The sequence below is a fragment of the Falco rusticolus genome, chromosome 9 (assembly GCF_015220075.1).
Source record: "Falco rusticolus isolate bFalRus1 chromosome 9, bFalRus1.pri, whole genome shotgun sequence".
Classification (NCBI taxonomy): Eukaryota; Metazoa; Chordata; class Aves; order Falconiformes; family Falconidae; genus Falco; species Falco rusticolus.
Window position 1 is genome coordinate 15,661,409 of NC_051195.1, and position 21,151 is coordinate 15,682,559.

At 40.6% G+C, this 21,151-nt stretch overlaps 1 protein-coding gene across 1 annotated transcript in view; it reads right to left on the bottom strand.

Annotated features, from left to right (window-relative positions):
* The window catches only part of ANK3 (ankyrin 3), a 208,328-nt gene that overhangs the window by 13,932 nt on the left and 173,245 nt on the right, over positions 1-21,151 (bottom strand). The window contains 6 exon segments of the mRNA XM_037399071.1: positions 4,816-5,194; positions 7,206-7,293; positions 10,225-10,368; positions 11,385-11,516; positions 12,333-12,407; positions 13,046-20,746. Of these exon segments, the coding sequence (XP_037254968.1) occupies positions 4,816-5,194; positions 7,206-7,293; positions 10,225-10,368; positions 11,385-11,516; positions 12,333-12,407; positions 13,046-20,746 (8,519 nt within the window).

Consider the following 21,151-nt stretch of genomic DNA (forward strand, 5'->3'; position numbering starts at 1 on the left):
GGACAGATCAGCAGCTGTGCAGAGCAGCCTTTCTGCCAGCCCCATCGTACAAAAGGTACAGTGCCTGTATGCACACTCTCCAGCACAAAGCATGCAAATAACAGCAATATAGGCACGTGCAATCAGAGTGTCACGAACCATTCCTAAAGTAACAATCACATCGTAGGCAAACTCAGCTACTGCTGTAATAGCACTATGGTGCTGGCTCTCTCCTCATGGCTCAGCTACATGATTTTCTAATCAGAATCTAATAAACCCTCTAAGTTACTGAGGGATTAACATAATGTTTTCCAATGCAGAATTATTTTCTTATGCCATATGCTGCAAGCAAATAATGCCATACTACATGACCACACCAGAAAAAGTATGAGGGCGAACAGTTATTTATATGACTATCCCATTATTATCAGTATATAAAGTCTACAGTGCTGTAAATAAAGGCCATCTGTAAATAGATATACTAAATAAAGCTTACTGAAGGCAATGCAAAGACTCTTATTAACTTTGGTAGGTTCTAAATCAGGATCACCTGCCGTTTTGAGGAGGTTTTCCAGAACACATTAAGCACTTATGACCACAAGTTTCAACCGGAGTGCAAGGCTCACTCTCCTATATCCCATTCACATACATTCCTGCAATTTTTTGACTTGGAATTTATAATTTTTTAAGGAAATAAAAAAAAAAAGAAAAAAATCATCACTCATATCTGTCTGCAATTCATTTTGCTCTACATCAGACCAACACACTGCATCTAGCTGTAGTCTTTAAGATGCCATGCAAAACACTGGAAATGAAGAACACACCATGCCATGCAGCACAGTTGTTTTCCAGGAGAGGACAACCAGAAACCTCTGGGTTAAGCAAGGAAAGGCCACCTAGCACTTGGTTATAAATACATACTGGCAATGTAAAGCGCACTACCAGACGGACTCCAGTATGCCAAAACTGACATTCTGACACAGCAGTCCAAGTCCACATCCATGCCAACATCGTCTCAGGAATGCAAGTTACAAAATACCTTCAGAATCAACCGCCGCCGATAAACTCTTGTAATAACTCTCTGCTCTTCATCTGCGCTCGAATCGCTCTCAATCTCACTGTCACTGTCACTAAATTCCTAATAAATGCAGTTTTAGTACATGTGAACAGCACATTTGCAAAACAGAACATGCTGATCAGGACTAGGAGAAGAAAACAGAGGTTATCATGGACAGTGGTTTTCCTTTCTTTACTATGTACCCAATGACTCACAGTTTTGTGCTTAAAGTATAAGGTGGGAGGAGGCCATTTTGCTCCTTGGCATGCTGTAGCTTGGTAAGTGTACCAGGTATGGAATATCTCAGCAGCTCTTAAGTCTTAGAAAATGGTATATGGAATGCATCTGACCTGTGGTATTTCTAAATCTTATGTAGTTGCTAAAAATTTTGTGTACCAAAAATCCTTGTCGTAACTCCTTGCTTTTTTCTCCTCAAAAATTAATGTTTCAAACAAGTTGCATGGTTTCGCAAGATAGGGGAAGTGAATTCCCTCATAAAGAAGGAAGACATTTAAACAGAAGGGTTCAGTGGTGCCCTTCCACAAAGATTACAAATAAGCATTTTGAAAAACTTCTCCATGTATATGGCTTTCCCGCTCAGTATTTATCTGCTTTCAGGCAGCAAAACTGTAGTGTCAAGTACAATCACTCTACATTTTGTAAGAAGGGAACTGGTAGACTTCAGCTCAGAGTGCGGGGGAACAGCCTGATGCTGGGTCTCAGCTCGATGCCGGGAGGTACCAGTGTCTCACGCAGGCATCTACTCCATGCTGGCACCCTCTGACAGCCCCAGAGTTCTCCTCTCCAAAATCCAAGGAGCATCTCAGCTTTGGGGCTGAGCTGCCTTGTACGCACATGCCTGGTGGAGGGCTTCATACCTATGTGTGTGATGGACACAGGGCAGAGGCCCTTCACACATTATGTTTGCCTGAATCAACCCTTTTCTGAATAGAGAAATTTGAAATTTTTCTCTGTAATTACTCAATGACAGCCCCAAGCTGATTTTAAAGTCATAAATCGTGGATAGTGCTGACCGCATTTCTGTTTCTCTTTTTGAGTTTGGCCCAAGACATCCCAAACAAAAAGCATTTCTCAGAAATGATGTGTAAAACAAGAGTAGGCATAGGTGGGTGGAGAAAAAGGACTGTATAGCAAAAAGGGTTAGGGCAGGATGACAGTATTCATCTGCATGTAGAGTCTCCTGCTGTCCTCTGACACTAGCCAAATGTGTATACAAAAAATTACAATTCAGCCCTATCTCGAAGAAGTAACAAGAAGCGGAAGATTCCCAGAGGGCATAAAGGCATTGGAGGAAGAGTTATTTTTAATAAACAGATTCAAGTGGTTTATTTGTGATGGAATTCTGACACTGACAGTCACCTCAGCCACGGGGTGGACATCATTCTCTTTGGCATTATAGAGCAACTGTGCTGTGCTCCTCTCATTTTAAAAGATCACTGGAATCTGATGTTTGTGCATTCGTAGAACATTATATGGCCTACACTTTCACTGCACTGCTTTTGTAAACTTTTAGGCATTTACGTGGACTTGGGATGAGGCCAACGATTTGTTTCATCCCTGTCACCAGGCAGCAACCCAGTATCAATCATCTGAGTTTATCTCTTGTTGCAAACTGTGTGCGAAGGCACTGATGCAAGCCTCACCCTGCAGGTGGAATGCTATTGCTTCTTAGCTTTTTCCCAATGGGTCACAGAACAATAAAAATCTTACTTTGGGAAGTAATTTTATTTCCCCCCGCCCCCCCCCCCTTTCTTTCCACAGAAATAAATCTGTTTCTTCGATACTTTTCTCTTTATGGAGCATTTCTGAAGAATTCCTGGCAGAAAGATGGCAGCTGAAATTCTCTTTCTGTTTTCATGACAGCATATGACATGTCTCACCCTGAACTGGACTGTGCTAGTAATTAAAATATTGACTTCAAATTAGATTAGAAGACATTCTCGAAGAAATATCAACAAGACATTAGAAGCAATTCCTGTTGCCATCCTAACAAACACTGGTTTGTTACCCAATTCAGGCTTTGTGAGAGGCCCAGATTTAGAAATGACATTTTTTTCTGGTACCAGTTTACTTAAACATCATGTCTATAAAAAGACTTGTTATTTAGAAGAGAAGTTTATCACTCTTTACCAATAAAGCAAAAGTAGTGCAAAAAGCACACATAAGAAAAGCCTGCACTTATTCCTTCGAATCCAGATGGGAAATCCAAAAGACAAGAGCAGACGAAAGTGGAGGACAACTTATCTTCTCACTCGTGGGAAGCCAGAGGTTGCACACCCTCAGCATGTTACAGTGTGCATCTACGCTTACCCCTGTGTTTAAACAATGTAGCATAATAACATCAGCCCAGGGTCTGCCCCATAGCCTACGGATGCTAAAGGAATTCTTCCATCTGCCTTTAACTGCCTTTGCAGAAGGCTCTTACATTTTTTAAGTATTCCAGTAATTAGTGAATATTAGGAAAGATCTTCACTGCTTCAACTGTGTCACGATCTAATAACAAGATAATAACAATCATATGCTGCATAACTACTGAGACTGAATATGTTACCATCTAATAAAAGAACTCTTAGGTGTATAATCAAAAGAGCAGTTGAAAATGAACTAATTTAAACCTGAATAATTTGTTGCAGCCCACCACAGCCAACATTTTTATTGTGCTACAATAAAATAATAAAAAAAAAGCAATATAATGTAGAAGCAATTCTACTGAAATACCTCGCTTCCAGAAGTTATAATGTCCTCCTGTATTACAGCCAGGAAAAGACAATGTCAGCAGAGACAGGAATGTACAAGAAACTCCGCAGTTGCCCTTTTCAGCATGGTTCCCTGCCAGCCCTGTGGTCTATTCCATGGCAGCCCTCCCACTGCTGGGTTGTGAGGTGCACACAGCTATTGGGCTATAAGCCATTCTTTAAATCAACTTTACTTTTAAGCATCTGGGAAATAAATATAAGCAACTGAGAAAGCTATTAAAAACATCATCATCAGAAAACAACTTATAATGGAGGTTCTGCAGTTAAGGATGCGGAAGCTGGGCAAGGCAGAACCGAAGTGGAGCCTCTCCACAGTCTTTTAAGAAGAACCACTATCTGGAAAAATGCTTTACACATTTGGAAATTTTTTGATCCCTGTTGGCTGGGTGCACTTTGGAGTCAGGGTGAATGAAGCCATGAAACAAGAAACATAAGGGGGAGATTAAATATTACTCAAAAATTACTTTCCTGCAAATTAACAGAGTAAAAAATCGCAGGGGGTGCTGGGGACAAGGAGCAAGATAGAGGCCAAAAAGTCCCTATACCTCTCTCCTCACTTCAATGTCACAAGAAGAGTGGAAACCAGTAGCATCACCTTGGATGTGGAAACAGATGGAGGCAGCTGAGCTGTTTGGCACTGTTGCACAGGTGGCGTGTCAGGGCAGGAAAGGGGCCTGTTCCCAGCGGTGCGGGATAGCAGTCCCAGAAGCTGCTCTGAACTCTTCCAGGGCTCAGGGCCAGTCAGGCAGAGGGTTGTGCAGCCCTGCTTGGCTCCTCTGCCTGCCCAGGCTCCACCTGGTTCTATTCACACTGCAAAATATAAATTTCCACTAACTTCCACATCTCTTAATTTAGCAATAAATAGAAAGGGCATAAAGAAGGCTAAAATAACCCCAACCCTGTCATAAACAACATTACAAGTCTTTCAAAAAATTATGTCAAGCGATATGTCAAGCAATAGGGACTTCCTCACAGAGTTAATTACTACAGGACATAATGTACCTTCTGTTCAGACATTACTGCTCCCTCCTCCTCTTGGATGCTTGTTCTTGGCTTGCCATCCTCAGAAGTGCTCCAGCTCATCTTCTTCACACTGACAGGCACAGATGTTTTGTTGCCTTCTGTTGTTGGCTTGCTAGTCTCTTCCAAAGATTTCTGATATGCTGTTGATGATAACATTTGCTCATCAGTACCAGCTGAAATGTGGGGCTTTGTTTTCAGGGCTTCTTTGTCACTCTGTTTTCCCACATCATTTAAAGATTCCTGGATGTAGGATTTAGTTTTTGTCTCTGATGTGGATTCGGATAGGCTTCCATTTGTTTCTGGCTTCCCTGCTTCTCCTTTGACATATGAGGTAACAGAATCCCTACATTGGTCCGAACTACAAGGAGAAGAAAAAAAAAAGAAAGAAGAATAGACAGCCATTCAGTGCTTAAATCACACTCAGAAGGGCTAAGTACTGAGCCTCTTACCGAGCCTTCATTCTTAGCATGTGTTCCAGACAGGAAAAAAGTAAAATTTTAAATTCAGTTTGCAAACATAAATCTATTTAATAGCCTTGTGTTCTGCATCATGGTATCTTTTCAGAAGCAACGAGAGTATGGCCAACATCGGAAACAAGGCCAAATGTTAATCCCCTTCCACTTGGGGGGCAGGGAAAGAAAAAGAGAAAGAAAACCACAGAAAACTTACCATTTCCCTTGTATAATCATGAGATAAAGCCCCCAAGGCACTAATTCACTAACCTGCTCTCTAATCAAGGAGGTGATGAAAGTATCTGTTACCATGCAATTACCAGTAATGACCGAACAGATTGTAGTTTTTCCCCCAATATCTGTACTCCAGATAAGTCATGCCATTTTAAAAATATTGGTATCCGAAAATAAATCCTTAGTGCAAAGTTTCAATAATACCACAGCCAAAGGCAAGGAAGGTTACTACAAGAGAGGAAGCTGACTAAAGTTTTGCCTCAGTTTACGTATGGACAGGTTTAACCTGCACTTCTGATGCACGGTTTTCTTCTCTCGCATTTTTGCTTGCTTTCAGGGATACACTGCAACTGTAAATGTGAAAATACTATAGCTATTTGCTGGCAAAACTCTTATAAAAGATAGTAAATTGAATTAACGTAGTTAGAAACAGATATGTTATCTACTCAAGGAAGTAGATCTATTTCTAGAAGTGATCTATTTTACTAATTTACCACAATATAAAATGCAGGATAACAGTGCTTGCTTAACAACAGAAGTCGCATCAGTAGTAGATCAAGTGCTTCACAGTCCTGAAAGACAATCAGTTTGCTGAAATCAATGGCCAAATTCCCACTGGATTCAACGAGAGAGTTATCTAATGCTACCTGGAACCACAAAGCACCCTGAGTCAAAGTTGCAAGGGTTGTAAACTGCTGACAGACAAATAATCACTCTGCAGATAGTCATCCTCTGCTGATTTACAGTTCACGCAGACCTGGCGCCTTCAACTAGTAATCATGGGAGCCACATTCAAAACAAAGGCAGGCAGGAGCTCTTCACCCAGTGGGTACCAGTAAGGCTGAACATGGCAACATATGTGGTGAATGTTGAAAGCTTAAGTAGATCCAAGGGGAGATGGAGGCTGGAAAAGCTTATGCAACAGAAATGCATTGAGGATAAATACGTAGAAAGCATCCATCTCAGGAGGTTGTTGTGCTGAAAGCAAGTGGTATTTGGGAGAGTACCGGAGGAAATCGGCATATATGTCCACTCTCCTCCTTCCCTGAGCATCCTCTGCGGTCACTGCTGGGACACAACATATGGGACTAAACGGATTTGGTATCACCTCCTTACCTTCTTATGCCTTGTAAGTAATCTCTTTTAAAATCTAGTAAATTAGCATGATATAACATGCTCAAAGTAAGTGTTATAAAAAGAGTGACAATTTAAAAATTTGCTTATGGAAAAAGTAAGAACTATCTTAGAGAAGGCAGAGAGATGCAATGAAAAGGATGACTGCTAAAAAGGTACTTGAGAAATAAGAGTAATGTAATATCCTCATTTCAGGTAATGTACGTTTCATAGTTTTCAATTCCAGTTACATATACGCATCACTTTGATTAAAAACACAAGAGATAAAGAACACAAAAATATTATGCACCAGACATAATGTAAACTACTTCTGAAATACCTATATTAAGAATGAAACACGATAAATATACACTTCTAAAGACAAGTATGCCTGAGGCCAAATCAACTATTACTTTTTCTTTTAAATATATTTGTGTGCGTGTGTGTGTACAAACACATGTTCTTACAGAACAGCAGAACAGCAGCCTCAGCACTGCTCTTGGAGGTAAAAGCAGAGTGAAGAGGCTTGCTTACACGCACACGCAGACACCGTTATACAAAGGTGCTCACCTATCATCCAAGCGATCTAGCAGGCTACCACCTATTCTCCGTCCCGACGTCGGTGGCTCGGTGACACTAGACGAGTCAGGCTGCCAACCTGTAATTGAAGACATTTCCTGTTCTGCTTGTTGAACACCTTTAAGAATTGACCATACTCTTTCCTCCGTCATCTCCTCAGACTCAGCTCCTTCTTCCAGATGAATGTCCTCAAACAGAGATTTAAGCTTTTCTTCCGTCATCTCCTCATCAGTACCAGACTTTTCTCTCTCAGGCTGTTCAGTCCTTACTCCTGTTTTACTAGTCTCTTCACTCTGCCTTTGTTTAGCATCTTTTGATATCCCGCCATAACTACCAAGATACCGTGGAAAATCCTTAAGGTCCGCTTCCTCCAACTGGCTCTCGCCTATGGAAATATCTTTAGGTGTTCCTTCTCTAGGCACTGAGAAATCAAGCTTGCTGTCGTCCAGTGAAGTGTCTTCTTCAGTCACCACTGGCGGTGCTGCTGCTGTACCATCTATGTGTCCCTGGGAGGTCACTAACACGTCACTCAGTCTACTGGGAGTTCTAAGGGGTGACTCTAGGCTAGAGGTGTCGCTAAAGAAATCGTCCTGGTGGAAAGGGGTGGGAGGCACAAAACGCAACCCAGTGGGAGTTTCCAGTTCCACTTGAATGTTGGGATAACCTAAGGAAGACAGCACATTTGGACTGACTGGGATGAAGCATGGAGCGACAAATAAGCAAATGTCAAATGATTCATGAGTTACATAAAGTATGAAACATATGAGGAGGTGCAGGTGTACAAGAACAAATGCAGTTCTGATGGATTTCTTTACTTTGTCCTAAATAGATGGAATGAAAAATGAGTACTGCCAGCAAATAGGACAATGAAGCCAGTACTTTGGACTATTTTGTAAAAATTTCAGCAATTGTTTTTGCAGCCATTTTAACATTTTTAAACTATAGCAGACTGTCTTATGAGCATGCAATAAACCAAATGTGGACAAGGGTGGTTGTCCCTTTATATCCAGTACAATCTCTTGCAGTCATATTGTGTATATCTTTCTTTCCCAGTTTTTATTTATTTAGATTTGGAAGCTTAATAAATAAATTTTAAAGACAGAAGTAGATCATAACATAGGACAGCCACTTTTTTGTCAGTAGGCATTATTTCTAAAACAGGACCACATTTTTAAATATAGTTTTATATGAAAATACACAGTACCAGAAATGCAATGTTACTAATATATATGTCTCCAATTTAATCATAGAGCACAAGAATGGAATATTTAAAAAGTGAGGAACAGAAATGGATCCTAATGAGGATACTAAAAAATAGTAAATCTAAATACACAGCAGGATAAAAAACTAAAAAAGGAAGTGAATAAAGGAGTAAAATTACACAAACACAACAAGGGAGAGCTATATGAATATTTCAGGTACAGTAAAGTTATACAGGTGAGAGGACTGTGGTGAGTAAGGAGATCTTGGTGATCTTGGAGAGTGAGGTGATCTTGGTGACATGGGTACAATCAGATACACTGATCAAATAGAGAGAGAAAAGAAAAGAAAAATTGATGAAAACACAGTAAAAACCATACAAAAGGATTAAACTGAACAGACATATGAAAACGATAAAAAAATCTGAAGTTTGCATTCCAGCAAATAATAGGTTGGGTAGCCTACGAAAGGGAGGAAATGCATGCTGTGGGGTTAACTTGACGTTGTGCTGCCTGCAAAGGGAGGTGCATTAACAGGGTTTGATTTTTTTTTGTTTGTTTGTTTCCTGAACCAGCTGAGAGAAAGGCAAAGGTGGTCTGGTCTTGGTGAGGAAAGAAAGCTTGAGGAAGGTTCAGAGAAGAGGAGAGACAGAAAGCAACTGCAGAGAAGCGTATTTTTTTCATAGAAACATTGATGCTACTATTAAAAGGCACAAGCAACATTTCAAGAGCAATTTTCTTAAAATGTCAACAGAAAGTTATTTCTGTAATGCAATGATTCAATGACCGGCAATGCTGCTCAATAATGGAGGTACACTGAGCTTATATGCTCTAAATAAAAAAAAAAAAAATCCTACCAAAATACAGAGAAAGCCCAATAAATACTTAAACAAATTACAAAACCCAAAGGAAATGCTACTTACAAAAGAAAAGTCTTATTTAAGGAGCTATACTACATGTGATACAAATCAAAGCAGAAGCAACCCAGGGCCTGTTAACTAATATTTAAAAGAAGAAAAAACAGTATCTAGCATCTCCAACATGCTGATCAATAAGTATACCTATGGCAATTCTATTTTACAAACAGAACTTCATTTATCCTTTTAATCTCTCTCAAAATTAACTTGCACAATTCTGTTCTGAGTTGGTAGAGCCTTCATGTGGAAATAATTACATAATTTTACCCATTAATAGACTGGAAAAGATACTCTCTCATGCACTAATAAACCGTTTTCCTATTTTTCCACTGCCACTGTAGAAATGGTCCAAGTGAAAATTACAAAGTAATGGATGTCCACCTGTCTCAAAGAGGCTTGGTAATAAACTGCACATTAATTTACTCTGTGCACTTACTAAGCACTTTTCTTTTTCCCCTCGTTCTTCCTTCTTTTTTTTTCTTCAGAGAATTCTTAAGAATTCTTGCTCTTACTTACTTAGACAGAAAGTCAAAGAATATACATATATTTCCAGGTAACTTGAAAAGTATGTAATACCAAGTACATTAAAAATATACATGGGCAAGCCTCAAAGATGAGCTATTGCTGGAGAAAAACATTAAAGTACTGTCAACGGAGGCTGGTGGGAACAAGCTTACTCAGGCATATGTTTGCGGGATCCTGCTTATTCTTTGAGATACTAATGTGAAACCTGTGTATCATACCATGAGCATGCTTTAGCAGAGGAAAACCCCTTACCATTAAACTCGATTATTTTTGTAGCACTTACTGTCTTTCTTGAAAGACTACTTTATACAACATCATTGTATTATTGGACATGTCACTGAACTAAATATGACCATGGAATTCAATTACCATCAATGGGATCATGAAAAACGTTATTTTCATCTGCAAAACTTCTGGTGCCTGAAATATTTCCGTAATCAAATATTGGTCCTTCCAACAGTGTCACGATATCTATTCGATTAATTTTTGTCAATACAGAAGTTAAGGCATCAGCTGAAAAACAAACAGAACATGTCAGAAAAAAGTTCAGTGTTGCACAATTGTGTAATCGTTTTTCTCAGTTACATTCACATTGCATTAACCATGGATTGCTGGCATGTGTTTCTGTCCCACTGCCTTTGGTGCTAGCAAACCCCATCATTTGTCCAAGTGGTCGTTCTGCTGCCTACTTACTCAAGATATAAATCTATTAAGAGCCTTCCCTCCCCCCCAAGCATTATTATATTACAACACAAAAGGCACAAAGAGTAAGGTCAGAGAGTTCTTTAAGAACATATTTACTTACTACTGAAACAAAATATCCTTTACTGGAGCGTAAAAAGAGTGTAAAGCTACTTTCACCATTCTGTTTCGAGGAACAACAGAATAGGTAGCCATGTAGGTATTAATGCAATACATCCTGAAATCTCATTTACAGTAATCTTGTTGCAAGAACAGAGTAATACTGGAAATTACTTTAACAGTGGAAGAGATCAAAGCAGACTCAAATACTGTGTAGGAGTGTGTAGATTAGAGAACGGTAACAAACACCACTGACCTACACAAAAACTAAAACCTCTCTTTCAATTTGAGCAATTCAAGTGAAATGCACAGCTAAAACCAACAGGATCAGCGCAGAATCAGTGTCTCCATCACTTCTCGCAGAAGGAGGCTTAGCCTTTTCTTAAGACCTGCAGTACGGTGAAGCTACCTAACTTAACTTTTCCGTGTTCCATGTTCCTTGCTATTAGAAAGTTTTCCTCAATATTTTCTTTGCTGGAACTTAAGTTCATTACTTATCCCACCAGTTACGGACATGGAGAACAGATTATTTCCTTCTGCATGTATACTGAATAAATATGACATGTTTCTGACTTCTGGTAAAAATATAACTGAAACGTCTTTTTTTTTCCTTCCCATCAGTGGTTTGCAAAAGACATAATGTTTTCTTCAATTTAACTTACTTAGATGAGGCAACAGATGAAATGGGCTATAACTTATAAACAACAACAGTAACTACTTGAACTTACTTGTAGCATTTTTCCCATCTCTGGTAACCCATTTCTTTAATAACATGAAGCTTTGAGCAATAAGAGAATTTGGGTTTTCTACTCGGATTTGATTTATTTCATCCACAGAAAAATTCAGTTCTCTTGCCAGTTCTATAAAGACAAAAAAAAAAAAAAAAAAGGCAAGCAAGAAAAGAAACTAACAACAAAAGCACCAAACAAAGCACAAATCCCTCAATCACCCTGTCAGGCTTAAAAATATTACCTTTCTTAGATCACACAGATGTCAACAAAACTACCTGACACAAACTTTGCGGATAACGATGAACATGGCATTATATACTCACACTTCAATTTCCTAAGACAGACATAATTTTGAAATTCAGTCATCTCTGTGAGCTATTATTGTATTTATACTCAGCAAGCCACTTAAACACGGTGAAAAAAACCTCTGTGGAGACTGCCTCATCGCTGCTATTTTATCCATCCTGGGTTTTCTGGTGATGCTTACTCTTTGTGAGCTTGCTGTGCAGCTCAGCACTAGTGCTGTCGTCACCTGCGCCCAGGAAGAGCTGGCTGCTGCAGCTGTAAGGCTGTGAAGGGCCAGCTCTGCCCACCAGTATACCAACCTGCTGGGGCACTGCTGGGCTCCCTGGAACCGCCAGGGCTTTGGGGAACGGCTCCCCAGACACAGAGGCAGCCCTGAGCCTGACTCCTCGGGTAAGCATCTTGAGAGGAAAGCCATTTTAGCTGTTTTCCCTATGAGTTTCTGTTTGATTTACGGCAAGACCCGTGGGGTAATTTCCTATTAGGCACCTTTGCCCAGTAATGTGTTGCAGGTTTTGGGAGGTTGCGCCCACTGTGAGTCTGGGAGAGCCTGACGCAGCCTTTCTGCAGATTTCGGTAAAAGACTACTTCTGCAAATGTTCTAGCGAAGACTAATTTCAATATTAAAGCAGAAAAGCTTACCTGTCCAGCTAAGTCCTAGGTGATCAGCTACAATTGCCATCCTTATATCTGTCCGTTCACATGGACTCTGTGGACCTGTGATTTACAATTTGTCGATTAAAAAGGTTTTGCACAGAAAACCACAATACTGGACAATAGCTTATTATAAATAATAGCTTTAATTTGACTAAGTTGCCAGTGCTTATATTTTTTACTAGAATGGTTGTGTGTCCTAATAACCTACAAAGCAACTTTTTTTCATAGCTTTTAGATTTTCACCTGTGTAAAGCCAAATGTCAAACTACATGATGTCGTGTAATGAAACCAAACATGCTGACAATATAGCTGTTAGACTGTACACAAGTTGTTCGATTACTGGTGGAAACCACCAAGACCAGATTATCATCTATTTTCTCTAATTTGACAGAACAGATTTGCTGTCACAAAAGAAATCTTTCAATTTCTGAATTACATCAATTTTTGAGTTACATGAATGTCTTTGGCATGCTTCACTAGCTTTCTACAGTACAGGCTTTGTTTGAAGGAAGAAAGAAGAGTATAAGACAGCACATACAGATGACAATGACAGAATGAAAACTACAGTTAAGTCACTCCACAGGCAATCACAACAGTTCATGCACTAGGATCAACAAGTTGAAAGTTTTACAAACTAGGCTTGATCTCCACGAGGTGAGCCATGAGAGCTCCAGAAACCTGACTGCCTTCATTCTCACCAGTCCTCTTACTCCTCCTCCTCTCACTGTCGGCCTTTTCAATCTTTGATTTTATAGATGCTGCCTCTGTTCTCATGTCTCTAGCAGACTTCGATGTAATGGAAGGCTGGTAAACTTGAGTAGCTTCTGATAAGGATGTGTTCCTTGATGTACTGTCTTCTTCATCATCAGAGACCTCTGACTGCATCTTTTTCTCTTCATCAGATAGACGATCCACAAGCTTTAATGTCTCACCACTAATTCCCTTAAAATATTCAATAGAATGTTTACATACCTCCCTAAGCTGATTTTTCCTTACTTTAACTGTTGTCATGGTGACGGAGGTAGATCTTACCTTTACTGGTAATTTAGAAGGAAGCGGTTTTGGTTTTTCTTTCTCTACCTGCTCTTGTTTTGGCAGGGCTGGAGTTCTTCTAGCTAGGTTACTCCTATGTGTATTTTTTACAGGAATCCTAGACCTTGCTTCTAGACAGGGAGAAGAATTATTTTGTTTTGCTTTGTCAGGCTTACTAGCCCCTCTCACTTTACTCCCTGTATTGCTTTGGAGATTATTTTGTGAAAAGACTTCTTTCACTGAGCTGGCCTTTACAGGAAGCTTTGATTTTCCTCTAGCCCCTACTAATTCTGTTGACTTTTGCTGCTCTCCATGTGGTTTTTGCTTATCTCTTACTCTGTGTCCTTGTGTTGTCCCTGTACCTTTTCCTGAAGTGCTTTTCGCTTGATTAGCTTTCTGGAGGGAACATTTTGGTTCCAAATGTTCTTTTAGCACTACATTACAGGTAATATCATCTGTAGGGACAGCAGATGAATCCAAATTGTTGTTGTTATTAAAATTATCTTTTGGAAAATCAGTGTTTTCTGTTTGCCTACAGCTTGTCTGGCTAGAAGCTGAACTCGCAATCACTGCTACAGTTTCATTTTCTAATCCCTGACCACTTGGCATCACAGCTTCTATCTTATCTGTCACTTCGCCAGGGCCATCTTTCTTCAGAGTCATGGTGGAAGCAGAAATTCCCATTTTAATTGGTGTGCGCAATTTGGGATCAACTTTAGAAGCATTTACCGCTGCCGATGATTTTTCCAGTGAGTTACTACCAAGTGTTTGTTCCATGCAATCTCCACTGGCCTGGATGATGGGCTTATGTTCAACTGCTGTTGTTTCTACTGGTCTCTCTAGGTTTGTTTCTACAGTGTTGTCCCCTGCCTGTGGCTGTGTGATGGCAGTGACTGTACTTTTATCCCCTTCCCCCTTGTCCCCTGACTTCCCTTCAGAAGTATGCTCACCAATCTGAAAAAATTGGAGTCTTTCTTCAACAAAATCCCTCTTGCTCATGTCAATTGCACCACTGCGAGTCATCTCAAACATCTTCCCTTCATGAAATGGGAAGGGGTTGGGCTCGCTAGTTGGCGTACTTTCATCTGTTGGAGTTCTGGCTGGAGTTGTATCAGGTGTTGTTGCTTGAGATCTGTCTTCCACTGCCAGACCAAATGGCTTAGCCTCATCATCCCTTGATTTAGTCTCAAACACTTCATCGTCACCTCGATTATTGGACCACGGATCAAAGTCAAGACTCTTGGTGGCCACCGTTTTGAAAGGTGTTGCAAATTCTTCGTCTACTTTGTAACTGAAATACGTATCAGGAAATACAGTCCTGTCAGGGTGTCTTCCTTCCAAAGTGAAAAACTGTGCCCCTGACTTCTGTTCGCTCTTATCTCCGGCTTTTTCTGAAGCTGGACCCTTCGAAGGTGCCTTGTCTTCTTCAGGGCCTACCTTGCCTTCCTCCTCAATGACTTCAAGCTTACTCTGGCTAAAGCAGCGATCAGTCTGCTTTAGAATGCCTTCTGTAGTCCATACATCCTTTTTGGTTTCAACTGCCGGACCTGCAAGTTTAGAATCACTCTCAGTTAAACCATCATCTTCATCTTGCAAATCATAACCGTCAAGAGAGTCAATCTCTGTTGCATCGGTATCATGGGAGAACTCTGCAGTGGTTGCTATGGAACACTCTGTGACAGACTGGTCATTGTTACTCCCATTTTGCACTACATCATTCTGGGGTGATTCAAGCCCAACATCAAACTCATTAGGTTTCCCAGAAGTGGGATGTCCTAACTCTTTCTGTTTCTCAATCTTTTCAGGGCCTCTGGGTTTTGAGGTTTCTTTATGGTCATCTTCCAGTTCTTTCAGTTTGAATGTATACTTTTTAAGTGGGACAGGTTGATAGAGAGATTCATCATCACTGGAGTCACTGACATCTGCTCCTGGTGGCACAGGAGATGGTGGCTGTACTCTTATTACGGGTTCAGCCAGCTGGCATTTGTCATGTTCATCTTGCAAGTTCACTTCTGTCATCTCCATTTCACTTTCAGTGGAATAACGAGGCTTCTTTTCTGACTCGCCTTGATCTGCATCCAGTGGAGGAGGAGGAGGGAATTCAATGTAGGCAACTCTGTTACCTTTGGGTCTTTTGTTAGAGTCCTTATTTATATGGTTAGGTAACGCTTTGTCAGTATGTGGTTCCTCAATCTCTGCCTGTTTTACAGATGTTGACTTAGCCTCTGCTTCCTCCTCTGATTCCTCAGATACCTCAGGTATAGGACTGGGTTTGCCTGGGATATAAGCTATTAGTGAGTCGGGTGTTTTAGATGTAAACTCGTAACTCACTTCCTCCGAACTCGGTGTTTCTGGTGTTAAAGGGCTTTTACCAGAGCTATCTATAAAGGACACTTGCTCTAGTGTGTCATCTTCTGGACTACCTTGTGGAGAAGGAGGTTGCTTTTGCTGTCTAGCTGTGTAAAATGTCCCCCTTGTCTCTTGTACTGTCTTACTCTCCTGACTGACAATTTTTTTAATATTTCCTTGTTGCACCTCTTTCTCATATTGCTTTCCTACTTGAACAAAACTGACATAAACAGGCAAGGTCTTAATTTCTTTTACTCCCTCAGTGCTTGCTAGTGGTGCAACTTTATCCAAGTAATCGCTGGCACCGGGGTCAACTAACTCACTTGAAGGAAATTCCTTTCCCGGACTACATTCTAAAGAATCTGGCGATTTGCTAGGGGATAGCTCCATTTCCTCAATGGGAGGAGTTAGACCTATTGAGCTCTGCTGCTTGGTAACTTTTCTGATTTCTGAACACTTTATTTTTTCGTCTTCCATATAATCAATCTGCCTCTCAACTTTCTCCTTAATCACAGCTGATTGGGATACTTTAGCTGAAAGTTCATAGACACCATCAAGCATGGTTCTCTTCTCCTCAACAATTCTGACTGGAATATGGGACACAGCAATTTCTTCTTTTCTTTTGGATATTTTATCAGCCACTTCACCATTACGTTCTCCCTCCCTGACAACAAATTCTCTGTATAAAACCCTTTTTGAGGGAGATTTGACAGTCAGTTCCTTCACTTCTTCTGAATGAATTCCATTTGCTGCCAGTTTGTGCTCTGTCACAGTGGCAAATTCACTTTTTTTGTCAGTTTTAGTTTCAGCATGATCCACATGGTTTTCTTTTACTGTATCTGGAACCAGCACATGTGACAGTTTTTCTTTTTGTGTTTGATGATTAGAAGTTCCAGGACTTTCCCACGTCCTATAGATCTTTTTGTCCCAGTGTCCCTTCGCCGTTGAGTCTGAGCCGTACACCAGGTCTTTCGCCTGTGGTTCTGAAAAGTATTCTGGCACCACACCTTTACTCATGTCAGGTCGTTTTTGTGCATCTGAAGCACGGAAGTCTTCGATAGCTTTTGCTTTACCTGGAACAAAATCTTCCTGTATTTTCACCTCTTTCTGTAAGGCTGTGCTCCCATCAATGACCTCTACTTGCTTTGCGTGTTTCTCTCTGGAATAAAACTGATACACTGGTAACTTACTTTCTTGCGATTTCTTTACTGGAATTTTGGACTGACCATCCAGCTTTTTTTCTTCTTGAGTCACGTCCTTACTCCTTGGACTTATACTTTGTTCAAATTTAAGCCTAATGGAACTGAGCTTTGATTGCTTCAGCTGAAATCCAGTCTGTGAAACCTCAGGTACTCCAGTCTGCTGAGCACTTCCTTTGTGTTCCATAGTTTGTTTAGAGTCCTCTGCAGGTTGCACAAATATCCTTTTTTCAGGACTGCTGGGCAAACTGGATGCCTTTCTTTCATCCACCTTGGGAAAACATTTCCCATCATGTGCATACTGCTTCACCTTACTCCATTCGTCACCGGACGACGGTAATTCAGAGAGCAGAACCTTCTCAGGGCTGCTGCTGGCAGAGCTCTGGCTAGAATGTATTTCTTTGCCATTTTTTTTATGCTGCTTTTTCTCTGGAGACTGTAGCTCATCGTTCAACTTCTCTGTTTTATCCCGAAAAAACTGTGATACTTCAGTCAGTTTTTCTTCTGCCTCTTTAACAGTCCTGTCCACCCTGTCTTCATACATCAACTTTTCTCTACCTCTGTCTAATCTGTCCTCAGTAAAGCGCATCCACATCGCATGTTTTGGACTACTAACATCTCCAGTGTAGTGTAACACTGTCACTTTATCATAATGATCATCTTTAGACATTTTACCTACACCATTTTCAGATACATCTTTATAGATTTTGGAGAGAATCTCTTTTTTGGGGGCAGTAGCTACTTTTTCTCTGCATCGTTTATCAGACCCCTGTAACTCTGCACTAAGGGGTAGAGCATGGTCAGTAACTGACTCCTCAGTATCAGAATGAGACACATCTAGCTTTTCTGAAAGAAGCATTTTCTCAGCAAACCTGTAAGACTCCCCTCTTAGTTCTGACAACTCATCATCATGGTATTCTATTGAGTGCTGACTCAAAAGCTTCAGTGTTTTGTAAGAGTCATCAGACATGAGTTGAGCAGAACTAGGGCGACTGTCTTCTTCCTGGGACACAGGAGTGTTAACTCTAGAGGATTCCAGATAAGAAGGAAGTGACTCTTCGGCCGTGAGCTCCTCTTCTTCTTGCTGACCTTGTTCATCTGAACAAGGAAAAGCATCATGTTTTTCCAACTCTTTTAAGTTAATATCTCCCCGAGGTAAGTCTTTCTGATATACATACATTTCTTTTTCTGGATGCTTTTTTGTTTCTCTAATAATGACTTCAGTAGGTTCAGCCTGATTACCTTGTTCAATATGGACCTCTATTATTCGCTCCAGTTTGGGTTTCATTTTGCTGTCCTTCTCTGCATGTTGTGGTGAAGTTTCAGCAGACTTGCTAACATCGGAAGTTACTGATGATTTATGTTCAAACAGACCTGCCAGTTCTTTGGAAGGATCACGTCCAGACTGAAAGGCTTTCATTATGTCATGAACAGACATTGTTTCCTCAATCCTTTCAGACGTGCTTTCAGTGCATGGAGGTTTATGATAAACCATCCTAGTTGTTGTAGTGATATGCGTTTCTTCTTTTACTCGGACACCTTTACTAAGGACACACTTATGGTCGTCTTCTTCGCTGCTGCTGGCCTTCATTTGAAAAGCTTTAACCTTCTCTTTAATAGATCCAGCAGGTTTTTGCTCCAGCTCCATAAATGTAGGGCTAGGCTTTGAGGCTGGTAGCTCCTCTGCTTTCTGCTCGGGAATTTCTTCAGACGATGGTTCGTAGCTGCGGATAACATGAACTACTTCAGTTCTCGTTTCTGTAATGACGGGAGGGATGGGTACGTCATGGAAAAGTGGTTTTGGCCCTGTGCTTTCAGCACTTTGTGGGGCAGAAGGTGTCTTTTCACTCCTCGTTTCAAAGCCACTGTCAGATAAGGGACTTTTATCTTGATCATGTTGAGAAAAGTCATCTGGAGACTCTAAAATAGTATCTGTTCCAAAAAAGGAATCTGCAATTTTACATAGCTCCTTTTCTGATGTTGAAGGCCTCATGGAGGCTGGAGGCATTTTAAGTTTATGTTCCTGCAAAGCAATAGCTGGTTTTAAAATGCGTTTTTGTCTCTCTTCACCTTCTTTTTTCCCCTCTTCAAACTTGTACTTTATGTTTGTTAATGAACTGCTACCAATATCATTTGCTAAGTAATCAATAACTTTTGACAAGCTATAATCCTTTTCCGACATGGTTTTAGTTTTAATTTGGACCTTCTCTGGAACAGACATAGGAGGGCTTGTCAAAGCTTGCTGTCTCGCTTCATCAATCTCCTCTGTACTGAACTCTACCCAGTCATCCTCGGACAGGTGTCCTTGATCACTTTTGGATACTTTAGCCGACCCTTTACTCTCTAAACACACATCTTTTTTCAGAATCTCACTAACTTTTACTAAGTCCTCTTTTACTTTCTCAACAATTTTAAAGGGCTCTTCATCATCAATTCTACCCTCTTTTGGTATCTCGGGTTGGAACGGTTTGTCCTCTGTGACATCTGTCTGCAATATTGCAGTCATTCTGATTAGATCCTCTTTCATTTCAGCAACATCTTTCAGTATCTCCTGACTGGAGGATAAAGAAGAGGGTGTGGACAATTTGAGAGCAGAGGGTGCTAAAAACAAGGATGATTTTATTGGAGATGAAGTTCGATTAAAGGGAGGCTGTGTGCGTGCCTCTGTAGTCAATGTTTTAATAGGTGACAGTAACGCAGCAGCTGATTTTGTAAGTGGAGACGACTCTGGGAGCTTCTTTAATGCTGGTTCAGACAAAACATTGACTACAGAATATACTGGCACTGTTATTGTTGATGAAGTTACTGATGAGGTAGTTGCAGATATTGACCCAAGGGCTGTGTACAAAGCACCTGCAGGAGGAGTTCTCATTGACTGGAAAGCTGATGGTGCTGAAGACACAAATGACCTGAGTGGAGAAAATGACATTGTTGTAGCTGTTGAAAACACTCTCTCAGCCGTGTCAGCAACTGCGTTAGCAGCACAACTTGCAGAATGTGCAGCTGCAGCAATCTTGTCTTGAAAAACGGCTGCAGCTTTGGATCCATTTATTAAGTTGGCAGAAGATGGGTATTTCAGAGGTGACACAGATCCATTAAGCAATGGTACATCTGTGTGCCCAGCTACATGTTTTGCTGGCGACGAGAGAGACGAGGCCATCATGACTTTAGAGGATGAAACAGCATCAACTGCTGACATAGCAGGTGACACCACTGACTTTAGAGGGGACGATAAAAGTGAAGATGCTGATGTGATGACCGACTTAAGTGGCAAACTTGAAGAGTACATGTTAATGTTGGATTTGGGGGATGCTGGAGGCGTCATGGTTATGGATGATCTCTCCAAGAGAGACCCTGCTGTAGTCACTGGAGATGTCCGAGAGGGGAATGTGGTAGTGGATGCCAGCCCTTTCAGACTAGCAGCTTCTGTGACTGCTGGAGCTCTGACGAAAGAGCCTGAAGTAACCTGTATATTGTAGGGAGGCTGCGAAACCACAGTTTTTATTGGTGAAGAGATTGTCCGAAATGATCTAATCGGAGATGCTACATCACTAACAGATTTAACTGAAGATGTGGTAGAAGCTCCTAATGTGGATTTGATTGGAGAAGCAGAAGAAACAGACCATATTGATTTTAATGGGGAAGCTGTAGGAGTGTTAGAGGAAGAGCTTGATAAGGAAGTGAAGCCTGATTTGGTTTGCCCAGGCACTGTAATTGGAGCTGTTGTCCACGACTGGTATGGCCGTGTTGGAAAGAATGGCTTGTATGAGTAAGTAGCAGGTAGGGATCTTGTTGCTCCTGCACTCCGTTCAACTGTTTCTTAAATTGTTAAATTAAAATCAAACATAAAAATCAACAAAAATGATTGAAAAACAGAGAGACCAGAGAAGAAAATAGGTCAGTAAACGTTGTAATATTACAAAAAGCAAGTACAATTGTTTGCGTGAGTTAGGATGAAGGAGGCAAAAGAAGATTTAAAAAAGGAAAGAAAAAAATAGGAATGAGCCATATACCGATGATTGGTCCAAACCAAAAAGCAACATGAAATTAAAGACAGAAAGCACATAGCAACCAAATCTGCAAAGAATGAAGAACAAAAAACACAAAGAAGGAATCCATAAGGTAAAAATAAAGCCACATCAAAATTACTTCTCTTACTTCCTATTGACTTTCTGATGTGCTATTTCTGAAATTTTCATATCAGTTCTATTTTGCCTGTTTAGG